At 48.1% G+C, this 26938-nt stretch overlaps 2 protein-coding genes and 1 pseudogene across 3 annotated transcripts in view; all 3 read left to right on the top strand.

The window, feature by feature from the left end:
• The window catches only part of LOC112444750 (anthrax toxin receptor-like), a 41975-nt gene extending 16453 nt beyond the window's left edge, over positions 1 to 25522 (top strand). The window contains exons 4-17 of the mRNA XM_024986890.2: positions 943 to 1024; positions 1118 to 1151; positions 2284 to 2363; positions 2441 to 2509; positions 2837 to 2914; positions 3005 to 3065; positions 9689 to 9784; positions 11857 to 11926; positions 12497 to 12575; positions 14728 to 14865; positions 15905 to 15946; positions 17076 to 17150; positions 17973 to 18050; positions 23998 to 25522. Coding sequence (XP_024842658.1) covers positions 943 to 1024; positions 1118 to 1151; positions 2284 to 2363; positions 2441 to 2509; positions 2837 to 2914; positions 3005 to 3065; positions 9689 to 9784; positions 11857 to 11926; positions 12497 to 12575; positions 14728 to 14865; positions 15905 to 15946; positions 17076 to 17150; positions 17973 to 18050; positions 23998 to 24225 — 1210 coding nt within the window. The 3' untranslated portion in view covers positions 24226 to 25522. The remainder of the gene's footprint in view (positions 1 to 942; positions 1025 to 1117; positions 1152 to 2283; positions 2364 to 2440; positions 2510 to 2836; positions 2915 to 3004; positions 3066 to 9688; positions 9785 to 11856; positions 11927 to 12496; positions 12576 to 14727; positions 14866 to 15904; positions 15947 to 17075; positions 17151 to 17972; positions 18051 to 23997) is intronic.
• LOC112444720 (eukaryotic translation initiation factor 1-like) lies at positions 18720 to 19375 on the top strand (annotated as a pseudogene).
• A 397-nt stretch (positions 25523 to 25919) lies between the features above and the next one.
• The window catches only part of LOC112444747 (uncharacterized), a 42009-nt gene continuing 40990 nt past the window's right edge, over positions 25920 to 26938 (top strand). For both annotated transcript variants that reach the window (XR_009493276.1, XM_024986889.2), the window contains exon 1: positions 25920 to 26369. Coding sequence is in view for 1 of the 2 variants with exons in the window: in XM_024986889.2 (XP_024842657.1) it covers positions 26167 to 26369 (203 nt within the window). In the remaining variant the exon portion in view is untranslated. The remainder of the gene's footprint in view (positions 26370 to 26938) is intronic.

The following is a 26938-nucleotide window of genomic DNA, read 5'->3' as shown; positions in this document are numbered from 1 at the left end:
CTGCCCTGGCAATGGGTCCCAGGTCTCCTCTTCTCATGGGCTAGGTTGAGCAGGTCTGGGGCTCTCATATTTCACTGCACGTGAGCAACTTTTCTGAGAAGCCAGCCAGCCTTCAGGGACCACGTACTCATTAGACCTGCTGTGACAGCTCAGCCCATCGCACTGGATAAGCCTGAACCTAAGCCCCAGCTCAGTGTGTCCCGTCCCATGCCCTCTGACCTGCTTTAGCAGAAGATGACATGCCGTCATCATGGCAGCCTGGAGTCACTGCGTTTCCGCCCCTGGGGACAGCCCTCAGGCCTCTTTTCCAGCTTTTGGTCTATTTCTTCAGAAGCATATGGAGCCCAGGAGCCCTAGACTCTAATGGAGCAGCCTGACTACTTCCTTTAGCACCGATCCAACGAGGGAAGTGGCTGGAAGGGACCAAGCCCACCTCAGGGGTCTGTAGCAAGGGAGCAGGAGACAGGGCAGGAACATCAGCAGGGTGACTTCTCCGAACTCAACTTTGCTTGTTGGAGGATAATGTGCCCTCACCAGGGACCTCTTGGGTGCCTACAGTACCACCAGTCATGTTGGGGGGTGCCGGATCCACAGGTGCGCATCCGTGGGTGCTCCCCTCTCACCATGGACGGTCAAGGCAGGGCCCTTGCTGAGTCCCCTGAGGTCTGGAAGCCTGAGACAGGGATGAGCACATTGAAAGTCAGGACCTACTTATGGGACAGAAAAGCAGCATCCTCCACGCTCACTGAGTGGTGAACAAGGAAGGGTTAGGGTTAGCTCTCTCGGTGTCAAAGACACGGGCAGAAGGGTCATGAGAGGATCACTGTGTCCTCTCTGGCCCGGGCAGGTCTGCACAGGGCAGAATGGTGCCAGGGCAGCTGGGGCTGTTTGTAGCCATTAACCTCCATTCCCCCTCTACCCTCTTTTCCGATATGTTTTTAGAACAGAAATACAGGATGGTCTTAAAAGACTTCAGAATATAGTGCCTTCAGGAGCCACAAACATGCAGGAAGGATTGAAAAAGGTACAAAGACAGCTCTGAGAATTTATTCTGCTTTATCAAATTCTTGGAATATTATTGTGTCTTCTCACTGCCTTCCCCCAAATTTTGTTGCAGGCAAATGAGCAGATTGAAAGCGTTTACTCCAATAGTAAGTTGCCCGCTGACGTCACTGTGCTCAGTGGGGACAGAGCCAGGTCCAGGCCTCAGCGAGGGCTGGTGCACACCCTCCTTGGCCAGCTCCTAGCCCTGACTCTTGGAGCGAGTTCCTTGCCCTCTCTGTGCTGCAGGTTCCTCCTCCCTGCCATAAGGATGAAAAGCTCTCCCAGGGATGTTCCTGAGAATCACATGGGATTATGCTTTACATTCCTAGTTCGTGTGTGTGTGTGTGTGTGTGTGAGTCACTCAGTCACGTCTGACTCTTTGAGACCCCATGGACTGTAGCTTGCAAGGCTCCTCTGTCCCTGGAATTCTCCAGGCAAGAATACTGGAGTGGGTTGTCATTCCCTCCTCCAGAGGATCTTCCCAACCCAGGGATCTAACCCATGTCTCACGCACTGCAAGGCAGATGCTTTACCGTCTGAGCCACCAGTGAAGCCCACATTCCTGGTTCTTACTAGATATCATTGCTTGCCCTACAGTTGGGCTGCATGAAAAAGAAAAGAGAAATTCCAGGGACAGTGAGTGAGTAAATAGAGTTCAGTTTGGGGAGCAGAGGCCTTGGTGCCCCTGCCTGCCCACACTCTGTCCACCACGGCCCCGGCTCTGCCCCTTCAGCCTCTCCCCTGTGGTTGACTCTCGTCCTGTGACCATGTTTCCAACAGTGGGAAAGGCTGTGCTCGGCCCAGAACCACCAGCATGTAGACTGTAGGGCTGTGGCCTCATCAGGAAGGAAGCACAGGCTGCTGGGAAGGCAGGGAGCTGGGCGGGGCCGCTGCCCAAGCCTCTGGCAGTCAGTCTGGCTGCTCCTCCCTGAGCTCAGCTGAGAGGCTTGTCCTTGCCAGGGAAGTAGCTGCAGCTCCCTTTCAGGGCATAGGCTGTGCCACCTTGCCCTAGTGAGGGTCCATTAGGAAGAGCTCTGAGCCAGGCTCAGGCTCCTTATCTGTCAAATGGGTTCTGGCCTAAGTCCTCTGACCCTCCAGGCGCTCTGGGTGACAGTTCTGGGGTCAGGGTGGCCCCTCCCCAGGAGAAGGTGATCCAGGATCTGTGCTGCAGGTTTGACAGGCTGAGGCAAGTCACTCCAGGTACCTTGCTGACCAGCCCACTCCCTGCTTCTTCTGCAGACAAGAATGCTTCCAGCCTGATATTCACTGTGACTGCTGGGCCACTGCTGCCAGTGACGTTACAGGATTCTAAGGGTGAAGTGAGTTCCATTCATCGTTACCTGCTTTGTGGTCCATGTATTTGGGTGTTTTATACTCAAAACCTTCTTCCTCTTAGGCTAACAAGGCTCGGAGTATGAAGACCACGATTTACGCAATGGGTATAAAAGACTATAAGAGAGACCAGGTAACCTAGAACAGTGACCAAGTGCCACTCTTGAGTCCAGCTGGGGAAAGCTTTGGGACAGGCAACTGTCCCAGGGTCACCCAAAGGGCCCCAAGTGTTTCAACAACAGGTAGCCCCAGCAGATGAATGGCAAGTGTCGTATAAACTTACACACCAGAGGTGCAGGTGGAGAAGCTTTACACATCCCTGTGGGTGGGCTGCTGGCTGATGCCCGGGTGTGGCCCTTGAAGTCCAACGTGGGCAGGAGGTGAGGGTCTCTCTCCTAGGATAGGACTTGCTGTGTCCTCAACACTCACTATTTACCAAGCCATCTTCTCTCCCTTTTAGCTGCTGCAAATTGTACAAGGAAAGAGACAGGTGTACCATGTGGATGAATCCAACATCGATGAAGGCTTTATTAGATCAGTGAGTGTGGCTAAATTTGAGAAGGGGGCTGGGTGGCTTCCCACCATGCTCACACCTATCTCTCTCCTTGACCCTGTCCTTCTGTTCCAGATTGTGGGAAATTCCTGTAAGCAAGTTATGGGCAAGGACACATTCTATGCTTGTGTGGGAGGTATGTGCTGGAGTCACTGTTCTAGACAGAAAGGCATTTCTGTGTGTGTGGTATGAATGTGCCTGAGTGTGTCTGCACCTTTGAGTGGTATGAGGATAGGCTCTGAGTGTGTTTGGATGAGTGTGAAGTGTGTGTTGGGGGTGAAAGGAAGTATATTGTGTGTTTTGAATGGAGTAAATATATGCTGTGCATGTGGCGTGCATGAGTGTAATGTCTGAGCGTGTGCCATGTGTGTGCATATATGAGGGGCTGAGAATGCTTCAGCCATGTGATTGGGCCTGTTTTTGTGTGAGGCACATCTGTCAGAGGTTGTGGTGTGATTATTGTATGTATTACCTTTACTTCCAGTTTTGAGAAACAATTAACATACTGCCTTGTATAAATTTAAAGTGTAACACAAAATGACTTGATATACATGTATTGGGATACGATTGCCACAGGAAGTTTAGCCTAATTACTTTCTCAAACTCAAATCTAAAATTATCATTAAAAACTAAGAAAAGATAAGTGTTAAACCCTGAACATAACACTAGCAAATGAAATGCAACAATACATAGAAAGGGCAATACATCAAAAATAATTAGGGATCACCTAATATAATCCCCAGAAATGTAAGTCTGATCTAGTGTTTGAAATTTCAATATAATGTATCACGTCAGCAAAATGGAGAAAGGACAATATAATGTATCACATCAGCAAAATGGAGAAAGGAAACGATTATTTCAGTGGAGAAGCAAACAGCTGGACACAGTTCAAGTTCAGCATCATAACAGGAGCAACCTGATAAAGACATCTATGCAAATTTTCACAGCTGATACTACACCCAGTGATTCAATGAGGACTGCCTCTCCCTGAGATCTGGAACTTGACAAGGATGCCCTCTCTTCCACGGGAGGGTCCCTGCATCAGCGTGGGGAGGATCCTGTGCAGTTGAGTTTCTGTTAGAAGCCCTCTCTCTGAGTAAGCCCTGTGTATGCAAGTCTGTGCATCCACACCACTGGGATTTGTAGAGCTGAGGTGGGTGAGTAAGCACACGTCCCCACTGGTGACAGCACCCAGCTGGATGCATCTAGATACAGACCCAGGAGGCCGGTCCTGGCTGTGGCGCTCTGAACTGCAAGACCACCGCGCACAAGGCTGTGGTCAGACAGAGCAGTGCTCATGTCTGAGCTCTTGCTGCTCATTGACAGAGAACCGGGGCAAATTGCTGAGTATCTGCCACTTTGAGCTTCATCTCCAAGAAGCAGAAATACCAATGCCCATGCAATGAGACATAGATGCAGTGGGGGCACAGTTACTGGCACGGGATCTAGAAGCTGGTGGCCCTCACCAACAGGAGCTGGTACTAAGGCTTCCATCGCTGAGCCCTGGTGCTGACCCCACCCCTCTGCTGAGTCCAGGATGGGGAGGGGAAGTGGTCAGAGAGCACCCAGAATGAAAGCCTCTGCAGCTGAGCTGTCTGTGGGTCCCGTCTGATCCTGACTCCTCCTGTCTCTGACCCTGTGACCTGCAGGGCAAGGTGTAGAATGTGAGGAAAGAACCCCCCACACACGCAGGGTCCTTTCCTGCATGTCCCAGCTGTGCAACAGCCATTCTCTGATCACATCCCCAGGACACACACAGGCCTGTCAGGCCTCAGGGGAGGATGCCTGTGGTCATTGATGCCTTGTGATGGCCCAGCTGGGGTGACAGGTGCCTGTTGCAAACCCTCTGCGGGCATGACCCAGCGGTGCTGCTCCCGGTCCAACTGCCGTCATCTCATCAAAAGCTGCCACATAGCATGACTGCCATTTGGAGGGAAAGCTCAAAGCTGGAACTTGGGCCCCAGTAAAGCAGAAGAATCTATTCATCAGGCAGTCATTCTGAACAAGTCAGTGGGCTGGGCAGGTGGCTGCCAGGAGCAGGTGAACACGAGGAACACGGCCTCTTCAGTTTCTTGGGCTCTCTCTAGGACGAAGCAGAGGCCTCTGCTGACCTCCTGCCTCCAGGCCTGTGCTCCAGCCCTTGCTCTGCACAGGGCACAAGGGGCTGAGAAGGCCACTTCCCTGACATGCCTGATCACGGAGACTGAGGCCTCCAGGCCAGACAACTGGGCCCTCCAAGGTCCAGCCTCTGTTGTAAGCCCTCCTACTGCAGAGGCTTCAGGGTCAGGGGATTGGGCTTCCTGCAAAACCTTCCTCAGCTTTACAGGGCCAGTTTTTGAGATTTCACACTCAGAGTGCCTCAGTGCCAAAGGCTTTCTTGGTCAGCTGGCACCCCTGGCTATCACAGCCCTTGCTGTCTTCCTCTGTCGTCACTCATCACTCAGTATGAGTCATGACGACTGCAGCTCTTCCAACCTTTTATTATGGAAGGTTTCAAACCTACAGCACAGAGAGAATGAACAATGGGCACTCCTCTCTCTACTACCTGGATTTTCAATTAATATCAGACCATATTTCCTTTATCACGTATTTTCTCTAACTCCTCTTTCTTTCTTCTCTCTCTTTCTTCATCTATTTATCTTATTTCTTGATGCATTTCAAAGTAAGTTATTATCTCTAATATACTGCCTCCAAAGTCCTATTCTGCATACCTTTACCTGGGGAACAATTTTTGTTGAGTTCTCATTTTGAAATGCAGCAGACAAGTATATTATTTCATGGGTTCTGACAAATGCATACAACACCTGTAACCTCTAATCCCATGAAGGCTCAAAGTATTGGAGGTGCCTCCAGGATGTCTCCTCAGCTCCCTTCCCAGGCAATACCAGCCCCCACCCCTTGGATGCAACTACTCCCTGATTTCTTCCTCCACAGGCTAATTTGCTGCTTTAGAATCTCTTCTCAGTGACTCAAAGGATGAGTGCAGGGTCTGGCCTGAAGCTCTCAGCGCCATTGTTTGGCAATTCATCCATCTGTGTGTTTCTGAGCTTCCTCGAAGCTTGCACCCTAGGGGGAAGGCTGAAGGTGGCGGCTAGTCACTCATTTTCCTGTGTGTAACTGGGCCGGAGTGAGTGTCTGCAGAAGCACAGCAGGTGGGGCCCAGCAGTGGAGGCCATGGTGAGACACGGGGCAGAGCAGGGCTTCCCTCTGAGGTCGGCGTCCAGCTCTGCATCATGGCTGGAGGCCCTTTGTGAAGGGGTGGGTGGGGCAGGCTGGGTGAGGCAGGAGGACTGCAGGGTGTGGGCAGGACCCATTGTTCAGACGGGGCTGCTCCTGCAACCAACTTGGGCAGATACTGTCCCTCTGCCACGTAAGGTTCCCTCTTGACCCATCCCTCTGTCTCCAGGTTTAACAACCGCAAAGAGTTCAGCTTTCATGTGTAAATACCTTCCTAAATACACTTCACAAGGATATTTTTACATCAATGGGATCATGCAGTCTGTTGTTCAGTTGCTAAGTCACGTCTGACTCTTCGCAAGCTCGTGGACTGCAGCACATCAGGCTCCTCTGTCATCCATTATCTCCCAGAGTTTGCTCAAATTTATGTCCATTGAGTTGGTAATGCTATTTAACCATCTCTTCCTCTGCTGCCCCCTTGTCCTTTTGCCTTCAATCTTTCCCAGCATCAGGGTCTTTTCCAATGAGTTGACTCTTTGCATCAAGTGGCCAAAGCATTGGACATCAGTTTCAGTATTAGTTCTTCTAACGTTCAAGGCGGATTTCTCCTTACAGTCTGAAGGACTCTCAAGAGTCTTCTCAGCACAATTCAAAAGCATTAATTCTTCAGTGCTCAGCCTTCTTTATGGTCCAACTCTCACATCCGTACATGACTACTGGAAAAACCATATCTTGGACTACATGGACCTTTGTCAGCAAAGTGATGTCTCTGCTTTTTAATATGCTGTCTAGGTTGGTCATAGCTTCTCTTCCAAGGAGCAAGTGTCTTTTGATTTCATGGCTGCAATCACCGTCTGCAGTGATTTGGGAGCCCAAAAAAGAAAAATCCATCACTGCTTCCACTTTTTCCCTTCTATTTGCCATGAAGTGATGGGACTAGTGTCAAGATCTTAGTTTTTTGAATGTTGAGTTTCAAGCCAGCATTTTCACTGTCCTCTTTTACCCTTATCAAGAGGCTGTTTATTTGCTTTTCACTTTTTGCCATTAGAGTGGTGTCATCTGCACATCTGAGGTTGTTGATATTTCTCCCAGCAATCTTGATTCCAGCTTGGGATACATCCAGCCTGGCATTTCATAAATGACAACCCACTCCAGTATTCTTGCCTGGAAAATCCCATGGACAGAGGAGCCTGGTGGGCTACAGTCCACGGGGTCACAAAAAATTAAACACGATTAAGCATCTAACCCTTACCCCTTACTCTGCATATAAGTTAAACAAGTTAAACAAGCAGGGTGACAATATACAGCCTTGTCATCCTCCTTTCCCAATTTTGAACCAGTTGGTCTGGTTCTAATTGTTGCTTCTTGACCTGCATACAGATTTCTCAGGAGACGGGTAAGGTGGTCTGTTATTCCCAAACTTCCACAGTTTGTTATGATCCACATAGTCAAAGGCTTTAGTGTAGTTAATGAAACAGAAGTAGATGCATTTCTAGAATTCTTTTGCTTTCTCCATGATTGAAAAAATGTTGGCAATTTAATCTCGGATTCCTCTGCCTTTTCTTAACCCAGCTTGTACATCTGGAAATCCTTGGTTCACATATTGCTGAAGCCTAGCTTGAAGGATTTTGAGCACAGCCTTGCTGGCATGTGAAGTGAGCACAAGCGTAGAGTGGACTGAACATTCCTTTGGCATTGCCCTTTTTTGGGATCAGAATGAAAACTGACTTTTTCCAGTCCTGTGACCACTGCTGAGTTTTCCAAATTTGCTGACAATATTTTCCAAGCTTCTGTGTAGTATTTCATTGTATGGATGGACTGATTTATTTAATTGGTCTTCCTTGATCAATATACAGATTGTTCCTAATAAGTTGATACTACAAGTCAGACTATATGTAGGACCTTCCTGATGGTTACCTCTCTGTGAGCTTAGGAAAGGAATTCACTAAGATTTCAATGAGAAGTAGAATTTCTACATGAAAGACACACCCATGTTAAAGTCAGTCATTGTCCCATTGCTTTTGCTTTTCATCTGGGAGTCCTAAAGTTTTCACTCTTGTATTTAGTTCTTTAAACCATTTTAACTTTATTTTTGTAGATTAAGGGATAAAATGGTCTTTTTTCGTTCTTTCACATGGAGCTGTCCAGTTGTACCAACAACATTTAGTAAAGAGATTTTTTTTCTCATTGTATACTCTTGTCTCAATGTAATAGATTAACTGACCACATATGCACGGGTTTATTCCTGGGCTCTCTATTCTGTCTGCTGATTTATGTGTCTGTATTTGTGCTAGTACTATCTGCTTTGACTTCTGTGGCTTTGTAGCATACTCTGAAAACAGAGAGCAAGATGCTTCTAGTCCATTCTTCTTTCTCAAGATTGTTTTAACTACTGGATTCAAGAAAATATGCAGACTTTTCTACATGGGCTTCAATATTTTCAAAACTGAAAAGAAAATATGTCAGCAAGCCAGCATCAGCCCATGAGCTAAGAATCTATTTGCTTCAAAGCTGAGAATTTGTAAACTTCACTTTGATGGAAGTTTCAGGAAGACCTAAAGCGAAAGAATGAGGACTGCCAAGTTCAAGGCTATGCTGACATTTCTAAGGAATGTTCTTCAGAGTTAACTGACTTTAGGTAATTAACTGACCTTGGCCAGGAGACAGAGGTGAAGGCTAATGACCTTGGGTTTATAGCAGGAAGACTTGCGTTTTAACCCGGCCAGCTCACCAGAGGCCAGGTGCACTAATTGCCCTCTCTGGATCCCCTGGTATTTATTTCTGTTGTCAGGAAGCACAAGTGGGGATCCAGCAGCCTGCATAGGGGCTATGATCCAAAACTGCACCTCAGCAAATCAATGTCTCTCAGTCTGACAAAATAAAGTTCTTGGTTAATCCCTGGAATGGCAGTGGGGGGTTGCATGAAGTACACGAAGAGTCAGGGAGAGGGAGGGGAAGAGCAGTCATTGCAGACTTCAGAACTAAAGCTAAGATTTCACCTTCCATAAGAGATTCTCTTATGCAAGGTCCTCACCCCCTTGCTTGCCTCGGTCAGGTCCGGGCCTTGTTTCTAGGGTCTTCAGCCTGCCATAAGCACAGAGAAGCACAGGGAGGAAGAACAGACCCCCAAGTGTCAGAAAGCCACACAGGCACCCAGGCTTGTATGCTCAGTTCAGACCAAGAGTCAGGACTCTCTTCAGCCTGTGTTATCTTGGTTCCTGTCATTTATGTACGGGAGGGCCAGGTGGACAGCGCTCCTGGTATGTCTCAGAGAAGACCTCGAGACATCAGTCAGAGAGAGACCTTTGCTTGGGGTTGGCCCTGTGGAGGGTGTGAGACCTTGATGGGCTTTGATGGGTAGGGGCAGTGGTGAGAGGCCCCCAAGAGCCCAACCACTTCAGAGTAGACCCTCAGTGAAAACAGGTGAAGCCCAGAGTTGAAGAGACATTGATTCAAACACAACTGCTTCCTCATCAGAGTCCCAAGGAATTCAGTTGAAGGGGTGACTTATTATAACTGTAAGATCAGAGGGAAGTCAGCATTCAACCCCTCCTAACACAGTCATGGATATTGTCTTTGCAGAATCCTACCAACTTGGTTTTTTTGCACACGGTCTAAATCCAGACAAAATTAAAGAATATACTTGCAGATATAAGTTGGATGAGATCCAAGTCTATAGTAAGTACCCAGGTTGGTGCTTCCCACACTGCTCTTCAGTACATATAGCAAACCAAGGCTTCAAACCCCTTCACTGTAGAGAATACAGGCAGCGTGGATGATGGGAGAAGGGACCTAACTGGGAAGGCCGACCACCTTGCCCTTCAGCTCAGGCCGGGGAGCGATCAGCCCTCAACACATCAAGAGCGTCTTGGCTCAGGGCTTGTCCCTAAGAGGCTGGACTTGGGGTGCTTGGGCTGCTCTCACTGCTCTATTGCTCTCACACTTTACTTGGCCTTCACGCCCCTTGGAAATAAAGATGTGACCCTCATGACTTCCGGTGAGTAGTGGAGGCAGCCCCAGGACCCTCAGTCTGTTCCAGGGGCACTGCGCTCTCCCAGGAGGGTGGAGTCACCTGGGATTGAGAGCAGATGCCAATCGCCGGGCCTGGGCCCTGGCTCAGATCCACTCTACATGTGTGATCTTGACCTAACGAGCGTTCTGTTCTCAGTCTCTATTATCTCTACTATACAATGGATCCCATGCGGTAGATACACTAAGCCCTATCATGCATGTAAAGCTGCTATTTGAAAATACTCAGGTACCAGATGTTCCTCCACAATAGGTGAGTGGCCTGAGAAAGCCCACAGTAGGGGCAGGAGATGAGCCCTCATCACTGAGGTGGGTGTGATCTCCCCCACAGAGTGCCTGGGGACAGGTGGACTTCCTCTTCCTCCTCAACTCTGCCAGTTAGCTTCCTGATACATTGATTTGATATGATTGTTTTATATTCAATGACTTCTCGTTCCAAAGCCATCTGGAAAACCCAGTGCAAGTCTCTCCCTCAGCACACTTCTGGGCCATCTCTCCTCCTTCCACTGGTGCATAGGATGGGCAGGGCTCTGCTATGACCACACTCCCACACTACAGAGTGTGTAGATGACCTCAGGGAGTGAAATTATACTTTCTCAGGAGTGATTGCTGCTGCTGCTAAGTCGCTTCAGGAGTGATTGCTGCTGCTGCTAAGTCGCTTCAGTCGTGTCCGACTCTGTGCGACCCCATAGATGGCAGCCCACCAGGCTCCCCCGTCCCTGGGGTTCTCCAGGCAAGAATACTGGAATGGGTTGCCATTTCCTCCTCCAACGCCTAAGAGTGAAGAGTGAAAAGTGAAAGTGAAGTCACTCAGTCATGTCCGACTCTTTGAGACCCCATGGACTGCAGCCTACCAGGCTCCTCTGTCCATGGGATTTTCCAGTCAAGGGTACTGGAGTGGGGTGCCATTAAGTAAATCATTTGTATGGAGAGCTAGTGTTTATTGAGCATCCACCATATCAGGTAATGTGCAAAGTGCCTTACACGCACTATCACAATTAATTCTCAAAAGAGACCCATTGTTATTTCTTTGTACAGAGCTGATGTAGCCATAGTCACAGTGGTCTAATTGCCCATCTGTGTCTACTGGGCCTTCAACCGTATTGATAACAGATTTATAGAAAGGCTAAATACAACCTATCCCCCACGAAATGTGCTTAGATAAACTCCCTGGGGTCTATGACTCTACAGCTTTCCCACTCTTGACTCACCAATGTTTCTCTCTGAGGTGGATCAGCAACAAGGCTCACACGTGAGACTCCATCACACAGTCCTGGGCTCCTCTGCTGACCGCCACACTGCATGTGGTTGGAGGCTGACCAGAGTGGCAGAGCAGCACTGTTCATTGCAAGAGCAGTGATGCGTCAATGAGGATAGATTGGGTTGATTTTAATTACATTTTCCTCTAACAGAAACATCTCAGAAGACATTTTAATAAATATAGAGAGGCATAACAAAGAATAATTAATTTTTAATCAATATTTGTACATGTTTTATGTTGTCTATCTTTGGTATATAATGTTTTTTATATTAAGAAATCTTTAAAATTGGCAATGGAAAGATTTGGTTTAATCAATTAATAGTGATTTGAAAGCTCCTCTGCAGTCAACCATGCATTTCTTGGCCTTCAGTATACGAGGGCAGCAGAAGCGGGGGTAGGGGGGCGGGGGTAGAAGGACGGACAAATCCGTTGACCTTCTTTTCATGTGGTTTTCTTTTAGATAAAGAACCTGCCTCTGTGAGTAATGAAAAAATAACTTGCCAAGGACATATTTTTGCTAAGACTGGACAGTAAGTGTCTATGTTCTGGGGCCATTTGGGCAGGTTTCCCCACCATGAGGAGTCCAGACTGCGGGATGCCCCATTTAGTGAGGGCAGCACACGTCTGTCTCCAGGAGGGCTCAGGCATCCTCCACCCCTGCCCTGGATGATAATCCCCTGAGATGTTCAGGGATCTTCTGTGGGCCAGGCTCTGCTGAGGAGGGGAGGATGTGGGAGATGGTGTGTCCCACCGATGGTACCTTTACTCTGGGCAGCTTTTCAAAATGAAGCCAACATGCTGTGTACATACAGAGGAGTCAGGATAGTGACACATACAGCCATCCCTTGCCACTAAGCCCAGGATCATGAGGGCATCTGACCCCATGCAGGGCTCCTCACTGCCTCATCTGCTTTCATTTCAGAGCTCGAGCTCATGTTGTCTGGGGAGGAACTCCCTTTACCCATGCTGCTTGCAGTACAGTAACCCCAAATTCCTAAGTCAGTGCCTTCAGAGGAGAGCTGGGGCTACAGACTGAGCCAAGTGTAAGCACTGTATCTGTCCTGTCTCTTGGGTTCCATCTGCCCTTTCTGTTCTTTTAGAGTGATTATTGTTGATTACTCTCTGGACCTGGGCAAGACCTACAGCAAGCGATTCTTGAAAGTTACCAGCAAGGATTGTGTAAGTGACAGGGTGGGTGGGGTGCAGCCTCCCTCTAGATATGTCTAGAATACCTGCGCTGCAGGGAAGACACCCTGAGAATCAACAGAGAGGAACAATATCCTCACAGAAGAGCCAGCAAGTAGCCTGTGCATACAGGCCCCTTGAACAATACCTCAGCCATATCGCACTGTTGGAAAGTTGTTTCCCCCATCCGCTTTGTGAAATTCAAGCTAATTCTTTTACAAGACACCTGGGGCATCTGTCTAGGCCTTGCAGAAACTTTACCCTCTCTGTGAACTAAGTGTCATTGAAGGCACTTGAAATATACCAATTCAAGCTCTAAGCCATTCTAGAAATGGTGTTGATATTCTGCCTACCATGGACCCACCATGCCACCTCCCCTGCCCAGGCCTTGTGGTGGGGAGCTCAAGGCTCCAGCCTGGATTCCATCCAGGTTGAGTGTAAGAGGCTGAGACACTGTACTAGGAGACAGATTCCAGGCCCTCTGCGAACCTTGGGCTCTCCAAATTGGGGTCCCAGGCCTAGGGATCTAGAGGGTGGGAACAGCTGTGGCCGTGATCAGTCAGTGTGTGTCTTCACTGCGTGGGTGCAGTAGCAGGCAGGGCTCTGAACACACTCGTGAACATCACAGCCGCAGCCTCCCAAGTCTGTTTGGGGAACACTGGCGGTCACTTTGGAGAGGTCATCAGCCTCCCTTCTGCCTCTCCTCCTTTCTCACGCTCCTCCACTGCCCCTCTCTGCAAACTGGCTCTGACCTCTGCAGGGGGGCTCTGCCCTCTGTTCCTGGGGAGCTGGCAGGGCTGTGGGGAGGGTGGGGCTCAGCTCAGGAGGAGGAAACTGGGAACAAAGTGCTGCTCCCAGGAGCTGCTTTTCCCAGGTCTATGGCATCCAGGTCACTTAGCCTGGGGCACCCCTACCTGGGTGACAGAGTCTGTCAGCCTGGAGTGAGGTTTCTCTGGGAGGAGGGACACCTGTGCCTAGTGCTACTGCCCCTGTGTCCAGTCTTGGCTTGTGAGGGCTCCCTTAGTGTGACGGCCCCCATGTGCACCTGCCTTCTCTGCTCCTGCACATCTTCCCAGGAACCTGAGACTGAACCTCCACATTTTGTACATGAGACTTGCCACCTGAGAATCCCCCATCCATAGGCACATTGACAGGAGAACTCAGGAGCCACCTGGCTCCAGGCCCAGCATGGGGTCACCCTCTGCCCGACTGGCCCCTCCTTTCAGCAGCCCTGTTTCCTAAGCACAAGCTCTCCATGCCCCCTTCCCTTCTGCTTCTCTCCAGCAGAGCTGTTGATGTTCGGAAGAGCTGGGCACTGCAGGTCCGTGTACGCAGCATGTGCACCCTTGGTTATGAACAACAAGAGAAGAGAGTCCATTCTTTAAGCCCCCGTGTGGACCCAGCCTGTGCTGGGACTTTCTATAGCCTCTGTCCAACGTGCTCACGTACCCACTAACTTCCTCACCACAGATGTGAGATGGGGCCTCAGAGAGTATCTTTACCCAAGGTTGAAGAACCAGAAAGTAGGGAAGAGAAGCTCTGGGTAGGTGATCAGGTCTCCTGCCTCTGCTCTTGCACCCCCACTCCTCAAGGGCCCCCAGCCCTCCCTCGCCCACCTGTGTATCATGGCTTTTTGTGGTCCTCGCAAAACCCCAGCGCTCAGCCAAGGCAGGCAGTGAGCGCTGGGCTGTCACTCCTTGGAGGACTGAACTTCCTTGACAGGGCTCTGGGGAGAGCCTCTGAGCAGGGTCAGCAGTGGAGGTCTGTGGCCCAGGGCTCCACAGTGGCTCTCCAGGTACCAGCCATGATCTCCTAGCCCCACTATGGGCCCTGTAGATGAGGCAACCTGAGGAGAAGTGGTCCTGAGTAAGCCAATGTGGAAATGGGTAGTGGGTGCCTTGGAGGAGATCATCCAAGGCAACTCCAGGACCTTGGTGTGTGTGCCTTCTCTAGGGTAAGCCTTTTGAGCCCATCATTGTCCCAATGACCAGGATCTGAGTTCTGAGATTTTTCCATAGGAGAAAGATCCATTGCACACATTCATCTCTCAGGAGGCCATAAGGTCCGTGGCTGTCCATAGGAGGAGGCCCCACTACCTAAGCGTGTCTCAGAGGAGGAGGACCCAGTCCACATGTTTGTCTCACAGGTGGAGCCCCCAGTGCCCACAGAGCCCACAGTGCCCGCAGAGTATCCGGATCCCGGCAATCTTCTCCTGTTACTTTCACTCATCCCACTCCTGGCCGTGATCTCACTGCTGCTTCTCTGCCTCTGGTGCTACAGAAGGGTGAGTGAGCTCTGCCTGCACAGCGTAGAAATCCAGGTTTTCACCAAGCCCTGGGGAGCCTGGCATGTGTCTCACCCACAACCCCACCTGTGGGCAGGTTCCCATCAGCTCTGGGGTGCTCACACCAGCAAACAAGGCACACACTCTGTCCCCCATCCCCAGGCATACATACAGCCACCTGCCTCATGCTTCCATCTTCACAGGGAGGTGGTTGATGGGTTGTCCCAGCCCCTAGGGACAAGGGACTCCACACCCCCTGAGGCTTGGACTTCCCCAGAGCAGTCAAGCTTCTGAAGGATTCAAGTGAACAAAACCTCAGGAGTCTCTGCTCTTGAGGGAAGAAAAGGTCTGCAGGGACACTGATGGGAGGGAGAGGCCAGCCAGGAGCACGCTAACTTCCAGGGCAATTGTGCCTTTGAAAACAGTATGGATCCCTGCCCGTCTCTTGTACCTTCTGTCACTCTCATCAGTCATCACTAAATCACCAGGATCTGCATGCCCATGCTGGACACAAAGGGGCAGAGATGGAGCAACCACCTCCTTTGCCCACAGCAGCTCACTGTATGCTGTCTGGTCTGGTATTGGTACCTGGGGGACATTGAGGATAAATATCACCTTCAGAGTGCGTGTGGCATGTTTTCTGATAATGGTAAAAGACAGAGTCTGGCCCCAGGGAGGGAGGTAAGGGGAGGAGATGAGGGCTGTAAGGAGTTTTCTCTCATCTTCATTTGATGTCTGAGCTGCTGATAAAAACTCCCAGGTGAGGCCTCTATCAAGTCCAGGGTTCTTAGTCTACCTGTTTCCCACTTGCCCCTCCATGAAGGTGTCAATTTCCCTTTGAAAACTGAGGAGTTTGAGGCCCAGGAAGGTAGAACCTTGCTGCTCACAGATGCTCAGGCCTTGGGCACCTAGGTTGACAGCCCAATGCTCATGTTTTGTCCCCCCAATGCTGCTGAGCAGGATCCCCTCCTGAAGCCATGACTGAGCCAGAGACCTCCACGCCAATTTCAGCTGTGTCTATATCTCTTTAACATCCTAGATCTCCAAGGAGCCAAAACCAGCCCCAAAACCAGTCCCAAAGGTAAGTGGTGTGTGTGGTCCTGACGTTGCCAGCAGGACTGATGCACACTGCCCCGCTCAGAGAGGCCTCTGCTGCCTACATGAGACATCTTCCTGCCCCTCAAGCTCCCTCCTACTTGGGCAGCAAGAACTGGCATAAAGAAGAGGGCAACAGAGGGACAGGGAGGGAGCCCAGAGAGAATGTGAGACACGCAAAATGTCTCCCAGAGAGCACCATTCCTCAACTCCCAGCATGGCCTCATCCAAGGCCTTTAGCACTGGATCAGCAATGTGGGGTAGCCTGTTTCAGAAACAGCTATGATTCCTCCAGAAATCAATGGGCTTATTATCATTCACAAAGGAATGGTTCTTCAAGTACTCAGGCAAGTTTTTGGAAAAGGATCCTCAGGTTTCAGGCACCTGGACACCCTCCCGAGGCACTGGTGTGTGTTGGGCTCCGTTTCCTTGATCTTCGCCCCTGGCTCATGTCAGAGTAAGGGTCTTGGCGGGGTCAACCTTTAGGAACTGGGGGCTAAGGAAGGAGGAGAGAGTCTTACATGGCATTGAGCTGTGAGGGAGGTGCAGCCCAGATGAGCAGAGGGACAAAGGGTCAGGAGAGGATGCTGTGGCAGACTCGGGTGGGGGGACCCAAACCAGGGCCCATAAGAAGAAGTTAGAGCAAGGGGCTCGTGTCCCAAACCAGAGGGACCTGGGTCTGATGTCTACTGGCAAACAGGGTCTCTGCAGGGCTGGCATAGCACTGGCTGCAGTGGGGCCTGGGGGGCTGGACCTGCCCGCGGTGGGTGAGTGCAGCCCTGTCCCCTACTGTTGCTGCACCCCTGACAGCCACCGTCACACGGCGCAGCCTCGAACCCGGCCTCTCCTGCAGGGGCGCCTCTGGGAACCAAGGGGACAGGGTGGAGTTTGCTGATGTTTGGGGAAGAGCCGTCTTTGTAAGCCAGATGGAGCTGGTGCGCTTTCACATGGAGGCCACTCTCTTCCTGTGCCGGGTGCTGCTCATCTGTCCTTGATTCTCCCACAAACATTCGCTGAGTGGCCAGTACTTGACAGGTGCCAGGGAAACAGATGTCACGTGTCTGCACCCAAGAGCTGCCACACACAAGGACTCGGACAATTGTTTCTCTTTCTAGAAGCCATGCCCTGCACAGACCAGAGTGATTGTCTCTTGTGGTGGGTGCCGAGAAGACACGCTAAGAGAGATGGAGGTGAGAAAGGTCCTTAGGAAGGGAGGGATGACCCCTTCCAGACTGGGGAGTCAGAGGAGCAGGAAGCCAGTTCCTACAGTAGAGACCTGTGCCCCAAGTCTTGGTTGGTTGGAGATAAGCTTTATGGGCACTGTATGTTGGTCACATCATGCCAGAGAAAACCTGGAGGCCTCTCTAACCTAGGCACTTAGAGGAAGACAGTGGGTATAAGGGCTCAGGTGCCCACTACCTCCAGGTAGCCCCAACATCATAGTCTCTCCCTGGATCTTGGTGGCTGGCTCACAGCGGGCCAGGCCCTGGTTCTCACAGAAGTTGTCATCGGCTTTAGTAATGGCCTGGGTTTCACTGGACAGTGATTAGATGAGCGAAACAAACTGAATGACAGTCTCATGGTGGCCACAAGAAAAAATATTTCTGAGCCAAGTTCCTACCATGGTTAATCTACTCAGAAGGGCCTGTGGCTCCTACTACCCTTGCAGAAGTCTGCTCATTGAGAGAGAGAGAACCCACTGCACTATCCTTGTGGGCCCCGAGATGGGGTTATAAGGGCCGCATGGAGGAGGGGGCCTGAGGATACTTCCCTCTCCCAGAGACTATCTAGCCCCAATCAGTGGAGCTGGATCCCAGCCTGGCAGAGGTGTGAGAGGTAACAGCAGCAGAGAGGGCCTGGAGTAGCTGGTGTGAGGAAGAAAGGAGCCACCATTTCTGCCCACCTTTTCCCTCCCATCCTGGTCCTGCCTCTGACCTTGGTAGGATCCATTGCCTCCCCATAAAGGCAGCATCTGTGCTTATAGTTTCTTCACAACCGCATTTATATTTCAGGGGAAACTGGATACCTTGTGTGACTTTGTTCAGCACTGCAACCAGATGCCGCTGATGTGGTGTCCGACCAGGAACATGGTAAGCAGGGCACAGGATACTCCCCATGGGCTGGGAGCTTGTTTTTGTCCTTAACATTTGCCCCCTGAGGCTGTAGGTCAAAGATCCCTATCCAAGGCTCCACTCACCTGTGTGCTTGAATCTGTGGTCAGGCCCACTGCAACCATTCACCCTGAAGTCCAGTCCCACCCCCCCGCATGCCTCCTGTGCTGAGGAACCTCCACAGTGGGGGGCACTCACAGTCCATGTGTAGGGAATAACCCTGAAGGGCCTGATGCTGGAGTTCTTCTGGATCCACAGAAAAGTTTCCACGTAAGGCCATTCCTTCAAGATCAGAAGATGTAGCTGATCCAGTAATACATAGAAACAGAGAGTTAGTCAAAATAGGGCACAGAGGGGGGGAAATGAATAGGAGAAAAACGTCAAAGAACTAAATGAAACCGAGATAAGTAAGCAACATGATACAGGGTTAAAAGTAAGATGCTCATCAAACTCAGAGAAAATACGTGAATACAGTAAGAACTTCAAAATAGAGATGTAAAATATAGAAAAGAACCAACTTGAGCTGAAGAATACAATAACTGAAATTAAAAGTACACCACACACAATTTCCCAGTCACGGGGCCACCACTGAGGACTCAGCAGCCTCACGCCCGAGCCCCCTCACTTCCTGACACTCCGTCCCCCCTGCCCACCTTCTCCCACCACCACCTTCTCCCACCACCACCTTCCACAGGCCATTTCCACCAAAGAAAAGGAATCATATTTATTGTATGTCTGCTATCCAGAACCTCCACTTTTGACCCCTTTGCTGAGGCAAGTAAGGGTGATGATCTGCTTCCAGCTGGCACTGAGGATTATATTCGTATAAGAATTCAACAGAGAAATGGCAGGAAGACCCTTACTACTGTCCAAGGGGTCACTGATGATTGTGATAAAAAGAAACTAGTTATCTTAAACTTAAGGCATTTAAGAAAAAATTCATCTGCAATGGTACTGTAATTGAGCATCAAGAATATGGAGAAGTAATTCAGCTACAGGGTAACCAGCACAAGAACATATGCCAGTTCCTGGTAGAGATTGAACTGGCTAAGGACCCCCGAAGGTTCAGGGGTTTTAAGTGCTTTTGGCTCACTGAAGCTTACTTAAGTGAGGATTTCCTTGCAATGAGTAGAATTTCCCTTCTGTCCTTTGTCACAAGTTTAAAAACCTCACAGCTTGCATAATGTAACCATTTGGGGTCTGCTTTTAACTTGGACTAGTGCAACTCCTTCATGCAATTAACTGAAAAGAGCCATGCTGTCTAGTCTTGAAGTCCCTCATTTAAACAGAGGTCAAGCAGTAGGTGCCTGCAGTGTCCAGCCTGGAACAAAGCAGTAACAGTGATGCTTCAGCCAAGTTCCAGAGCCCCAAGATCACAGGCGGCTATGTCTGGCCGGAAGCTCCTCGGCAGTCTCTCTGCAGAGTTCCCTGCCTTGAGAGAAGGTCACCGCCTGAACAGCCCTTGATGAAGCAGAGAGTGAAGGGTGGGTGAGGCAACTGTGCTGCTACAGGGCACCTTCAGTGTCAGGGAAAGATCTCCTGATGTCTCCAACGTGACCCAGTGGGCAGAGCTTAGAGCAGCTACCCTCCAGTGAGGTGACAGGACATCTGGCTTGCCACCAAGGTATTTTTGACCAGACATGTCCTAGTTAATGGGAGAAGGCAATGGCACCCCACTCCAGTACTCTTGCCCAGAAAATCCCATGGATGGACGAGCCTGGTGGGCTGCAGTCCATGGGGTCGCTAAGAGTTGGACACGACTGAGCGACTTCACTTTCACTTTTCACTTTCATGCATTGGAGAAGGAAATGGCAACCCACTCCAGTGTTCTTGCCTGGAGAATCCCAGGGACGGGGGAGCCTGGTGGGCTGCCGTCTAAGGGGTCGCACAGAATCGGACACGACTGAAGCAGCTTAGCAGCAGCAGCAGCAGTCCTAGTTAATCGATGTCCAAACTAGAATGTGAGGCCAACCTTCTATCAGTTAAATTTTTGACAAGGGAATAAATTTCAAACTGATCTTATCAGTCTTGTGGCTATAGAGCTCACAGCTTACTAACAGCAGCTGCCCGATGCGATGTGAACTAAACTGGTTTTGGTGGGTTTTTTTTCCCCCCTCCCTCTTCAGTTTTAATGCTATGTAATATATTTAAACCCTTACTTAAATAAAACTTTTTTTCAGAAAAAAAATACACTACATAAAATTAACAGCAGAATAGATGATGCAGAAGGGAGCAGGAATCTGGAAGTCAAATTAGGAGAAATCACCCAATCAGAACAGCAAAAAGGAAACAGAATCTTAAGAAATCAGGATAGTTTAAGGGGTTTCTAGGACTACCTCAAGCATAACAACATTCATATTACAAAGTTCCCAATAGAAGAAAGAACGAAAGGGACAAAAAACTTACCTGAAGAAATGACTGAAATTTTCCCTCACCTAGAAAAGGAAACAAATATCCAAGTCAAGGAATCATGGAGAGTCCCAAGCAAGATTAACCTGAAAATACTTGCACCAAGACACCTTATAATGAAAATGTCAAAATCTAGAAAGAAAGAAAAAATTATAAAGACAGCAAGAGAAAAACAACTAGTTACATGCAAAGAAACCCCCATAAAACCATGCACCGCTACTTCAGCAGAAATTCTATAATCAAAGGGCCGAAAGAAAAAAATGCATGACCAAGAATTTTCTATCTGGCAAGTTTACCGTTTACAATTGAAGGAGTGGCAAAGAATATCCCAGACAAGAAAAGCTGAGTCCAACACTACTAAACTAACCACACAAGAAAAGTTATAAAGAGACTTATTTAAGTGAAAAGTTAGAGGAGGAAATGACAACTCATTCCAGTATTCTTGCCTGGGAAATTCCATGGACAGGAGAGCCTGGCGGGCTATAGTCATTGGGATTGCAAAGGGGAGACATAACTTAGTGGTTAAACAACAGCATGCCTTCTCTGGGGCTTCCCAGGTGACTCAGTGGTGAAGAATCCGCCTGCCAAGCAGGAGACTCAGGTTAAATCCCTGAGTCAGGAAGACCCCCTGGAGAAGGAAATGGCAACCCAATCCAGTATTCTTGCCTGAAAATCCCCATGGACAGAGAAGCCTGGCGGGCTACAGTCCATGGGGGTCACAAGGAGTCAGACGTGACTTAGCAACTAAATAACAAATGAAAAGGATAAGACTGTAAGTAGAAATAATATTTTTTTTTTAATCTCACTGGTAAAAGCAAAGAATGTAAAGATAGTGTGAAGGTTACAAGACCAAACAATTTAAATAAACTACAAGTACAATAATTAATCAAGGGATATACAAAATAAAAAGACATAAAATATGGTGTCAAAAATGTAAAACATTGATCGGGTGGAAATGCAGTGTTTAGATTGCATTCAAGTGTAAGTGCCAATCACACAGACTACTAGATACAGAGGTTGTTAAACTTAAAACACAGAGCAACTACACACCATAAATGTATAAATGGTACACAGAAAGGAAGAGAAATAAATCCAAATATAACACTCAAGAAAACCATCAAATTACAATAAAAGACAGCAGGAGAAGCAGAAAGGAAAATAGAAAGAAACACACACACAATTAACAAAATGGCAATAAGTACACCACCATCAATAACTACTTCAAATGTAAATGGAATAAATGCTCCGAGCAAAAGATGGAGTCTGAGTTTATTTTTTTAAAGACTATTTAATCTACTGCAAGACAATCACTTCATATTAAAGAAACACAAAAGTAATGGAAAAAGTGTTCCATGCAAATAAAAAGCGTATCAATACTTAGATAAAATAAACATTAAAACAAAGGCTATAGTAAGAGACAAAGAAAGACATTACATAACGATAAAGGGATCAACCCAACGAAGGATATAAATCTTGTAATACTTATGCACCAACATAGGAACATCTAAATACATGAGGCAAATATTAACAGACATTTTTTAAAAAGAGAAATCAACAGTAAAATAGTCATGCGTGTTCAGTTGCTTAGCCTTGTCTGACTCTGTGGCCGCCCCATGGACTGTAGCCCACCAGGCTCCTCTGTCCATGGAATTTTCCAGACAAGAATACTGGAATTTGGGGCATTTCCTACTCCAGGGATCTTCCCAACCCAGAGATCAAATCCATCCCTCTTGTGTCTCCTGGATTGGCAGGTGGATTCTTTACCACTAGCACCGCCTGGCATATAGTAGAGGATTTAACACCGCACTTGCAGCAATGGATAGATCATCCAGACAGAAGATCAATAAGAAAACACTGGCCTTAAACAGCACATTAGATCAGGTTGTTTAATAGATACATATAGAGAGAGAACATTCCGTACAAAAGAGCAGAATACACATTCTTTTCAAAAGTATGTGAAATATTCTCCGGAGATGTGACATATAAGGCCAGAAAACAAGTCTAAATAAGTTTAAGGACACTGAAATTATACTAAGCATCATTTTATATGCTTAAATAAATAAGCAATTATATTAAGCACCACAAAGGAATGAAACTAGAAATCAAACACAAGGAAAAAACTGCAAAAAAAAAAAAAAAAAAACACGTGGAGATTGAACATGTTACTAAATGAGTCAAAGAAGAAATTAGAAGAAATAAAAAATATTTTGAGACAAATGAAAATAGAAACACAACATTCCAAAACATATGGGATACAGCAAAATCAATATTAAGAGGGATGCTTATAATTATACAGGCCTAGTTTAAGAAATAAGACAAATTTCAAGTAAATAATCCAACCTTGAGCCTAAAGAAACTAGAAAAAAAAAAAAAACCTAAAGTTAAAGAAGAATATCAGAATGAAAATAAATAAAATAGAAACTAAAATAGCAATTGAAAAGGTCAGTGAAATTAAGAGCCGGTTCTTTGAAATGATAAACAAAATTGACCAACCCTTAACCAACCTTGTCAGCAAAAGAAGAGAAGGTGATTAATAAGCACATGTATTCAGTGATAAAATAAATTATGGGGGTATAATATACAGAATGGAGAATATGGAATAATATCATAACTTTAAATGATGACAAGATGGTAAACAATTGTGATCATCTCATAATGTACATACATGTCAAACCACTATGTGGTATACTTGAAACTAATATAACATTGTATGTCAATTATATGTCAATAATCTAATAATAAAAATGGGCACTGGTCATTGAGGAAGCATCCCCCGAAAATGAGCTGGAGAATCTGGGAAAGACCCGATGGTTTTCTTCTTCACAGGGTATTGTGGAAGGCCTTTCCTACTTGCTGTCTGCACCTCCTGGAGCTGAGTGCCAGCTGCCAAGGTGCTTAGGCCACCCAGTCTGGCATTCTGGGCCCTTCAGCTAAGAGTCCTCAGCTGAGCAGGAGATAGGGACAAGGAGATTTTGCCCCAGTCAAATGCCAGGGGCGGTTGGTGTTGCAACCATATTTTTCTGTCCAAAAGGCCTGAATCAGTCTTCCCAACCTAAACAGCCTGTGATGCTGGCACCCCCACTGCCTGTCACCCGTCTAATGGTGCACCCGTCTGCTCTTGCACTGTGGGCTCAGAGTCCAGTCTGAGTGTCATGATGGGGATTCATTCACTTAGCGCAACTGACCGAGAGAACCTGGGCAATGCTGGAGCTGTGATCAAGCTTCATCCTTGCTCTCCAGGCTCTCAGCCAAGGGGGACAGAAAAGTTCAACACCAGAGCAAAGGAAGTCCAGAGTCTGAAGCCTGGGTCTCCTGGGCAAGGCAGGGCAGACTTTCAGTGCCTGAAGAGAGTCTCAAATAGAAGCAGAGAATGGAGGCCAGCGCCCAAGGAGAGAAAAGACATCAAAGGCCAGCACTGTGGGTCCTGATGGGTAGTGAGCCATATGCCCTTGAGTGGAGGAGACCATCGTTTACCAGTGTCTTCTGAGTGACTTCCTATTCCCTCTCTTTTGTATAGCATAGGTGCGGCAGTCTTAGCCTACCAGAGCTTCACTGTGAACAGAAGCCCTGTGGTTCAAAGATCTGCTTTCAACCCAGCCAGGATACCTTCCTTCTAAACAACTGCTGCTCACGGTGCCACCACCCTCCACCTGTATGCTCCCAGCCGCCCTCCAGTATGCTGCCGCTGATTCCTCCCACTCCCGGCGAGTTCTACAGACCCTCTTCATCACTTCCGCCCCCATAGCCTAACACCCAAAAGCACCAAACCCACAAATTTTTAAGAGCCCTTTGTGTACTGAATTAGACATATAGAGAGAGTCCTGGTTACAGTCAAAAGGAGTTGGGATTTGTTGCTGAGCAGCAAGAGAGAGTGTTACCTGGTGAGCTTTGCTCTGCTGTGTGAGACATATCTATACTGCTTCTGCCAGGACAAAGCATCCTGGTTACTATAGATGTACACATGGATGAGTCTCACTCCCTGTCTTCATCTGTCACCAAGGGCGGGACACAAGGGACTTTAGCATAATTCTGCTCTTTGAAAAGAGCCCAAAATGTCTTTGAAATAGTAATATGATCCTTTGTCCCAAATTACTGCCTGTTAATCCTGGGGCAAGTGATTTAATCTCTCTGTGCTTCAAGTTCCTTGCTGAAAAGATGGGGATAATATTGTCTCCTCTGCAGGCTGGCCATGAAGATGGCAGTAGGGCAGCAAAGTACTCAGCACAAGACCAGGCCCCTAGTGAAGACATGGGAACTCAGTAACTAATGTCTTCTCTGTGCTCCAGGAGAAGATAGGATGAGCTCAGAAACATCAAGAAGTGTCTAATGAGGACAGAGGTGTAAGAAAGATCATGGCTGGGACTTTCAACTCTGGGTACTAAGACGTGGGGTTCCTACACATGAACATTCTCTGTAAAAGGCCGCTGACCGCATGCACATTCACATTCCAGGCTTACCAAGCATATACACGTCCAAGAATTAATTTGAACATGTCTTATCACCTGTTGTCTCCTTCAGAAAGGACCCAAAATCAATCCCATAAGTAATGAGAAGCATGCAAATCAAGACTACAGAGAGATATTGAGTCAATAGGAAAATATATAAAAATATAACAGTACCAAGTGTCATGAAGAATGTGAAGCCAGGAAAACCTAATAGGCTATTGGGAGAAGTACCCCAGATTTCCTCAATTTCAAAACACCATTTATTTAAGACATTCTGTTATTTCAAATATCACCCCAAAAATGCTTTGATCGCTTCTAATGTATATTTTATATATTGAAAGACCTAGGCTTATTAGACAAGGATTTTTAGCATACATCATTCTTTCTTTATGCACATAAAAATGAAGAAAATAAAATAAATCAGTTAAGATATTTATTAAAAGTTTTACACTCAGATTCTTAGCTTTTTAATTACTTTTGACTTATACTTTTGTATGCACATGTAGCACAGAGACAAGCCATTGATGGCCACTCAACCTTCCCTGATTTCTGGTCACAGAACCTAGGAGCATAATAAAATAGTTCTCATTTATGTGACTCAGTTTGGCATGATTTGCTACACAGAAGAAGAAAACTGAAATTTCCCTCATTCACACAGAACTCTAACATCCCTTGAAGGCCTTCTTCCCCTTCTAGACCCACCCTTCCATCCACTGGGTCACTCAAGTAACCACTGCAGCACTCCAGGCTGCCAATTCTTGACCCAACAGTGATGTTCTTATGTAAATCACCTCAGCTGCCTTCTTTCAGTTGACAAAAAGGCAGACTTTTTGAAGGAATTATGGCCTCCTGAAAATGTTTGGGATGAAGAACAAATGGAAGCTGCATCTTCCCCCATGCCCCATGCCTCCCTACTGGGACTGTCAGTAGGCAGGACCCTGAGCAGGCCTACGGGTCACAAAGTCACCATGCCAACCATCCTGTCCCTCATAAGGGACACCACTGCAAACCCTGCCTCCTTGGGGCAGAGGAGGATTGTGCAGAGAGTGGGACCATCCCCCAGGGCCAGCCTCTTGCCTCTTCTGCACTCGGGCAGATATCAGGGGGGCCTACAGCACCAGCACACCTCGGTGAAAGGGTGGAGGCGTGGGGTCCCTGGGAACCAGCGGAGGCAGCAGATGCCACGGCCTGAGATGGCCTGATGGCCAGGGCCAGTGGGACCACGGCGGGTACCAAAGGAAATGGGCAGCGCTGGGCCTGGGGTGCTGGGCTCCATGCTCTTCCTGATGCTCGGGCTGCAGCCTCTGCCGCTTAGCCGAGGGAGATCCCTGCACCACCCCCCAAACTCGAGAAGCTTCCACCTGGGCTCCAGACATCACGGAAGCACCTGGGAGAAGCTGAAATCCTGCGAGGGTGCCTTTGACCTGTACTTCATAGTGGACGCGTGAGTGGCTCTCCTGCCTGGCCCCGGTGCTCTTCAGGGAACCTCTGTCTGCAGGACCACTTCATGTTTGATTAGACCCAAGGAACAGACCTCTGTGTCCTCCTTGTTCCTGAGTTAGGAGTGCCCTGGGCCTTTGTCCCCTGGGACATTTATATTTTGGAAAGTAAACAAAACACCACAGGGTTTCTGGATGGCTGTCAGTCTCTCCATCAGCTTGACCTGGATCTGTGACCTGCGTGTCCCTTAATCAGCTGGAGGGGCAGCTGATTGCCAAGTGCTGTCTTCTCGGCATTTGGGAGAAGCTCACTGTGATTTCTGGGTTTGTTTGGTTTCAGTTTTTTAATTTACCCCAGTGACTTCTATTTCTACTGCCTCCAGAGAGATTGACATGTCATCTGTTAAACATTCTCATGGTGTCACTGCTTACAAGTCCTTTGATTTGCAGGTTCTAAATGTTTTCTTGCTTTCTTTGACAACTTGGACACCCATGTGAATGCTTGTGTGCACTTTCTGAATAGTTTGCTCTGTCTGCCTATGGCCCTGGGGAACCTGGGCCTCTCATTAAGTAC

Source organism: Bos taurus, chromosome 28 (genome assembly GCF_002263795.3).
Source record: "Bos taurus isolate L1 Dominette 01449 registration number 42190680 breed Hereford chromosome 28, ARS-UCD2.0, whole genome shotgun sequence".
NCBI lineage: Eukaryota > Metazoa > Chordata > Mammalia > Artiodactyla > Bovidae > Bos > Bos taurus.
The sequence above is the reverse complement of the archived record's forward strand: the minus strand, read 5'-3'. Positions and strand labels throughout refer to the sequence as shown.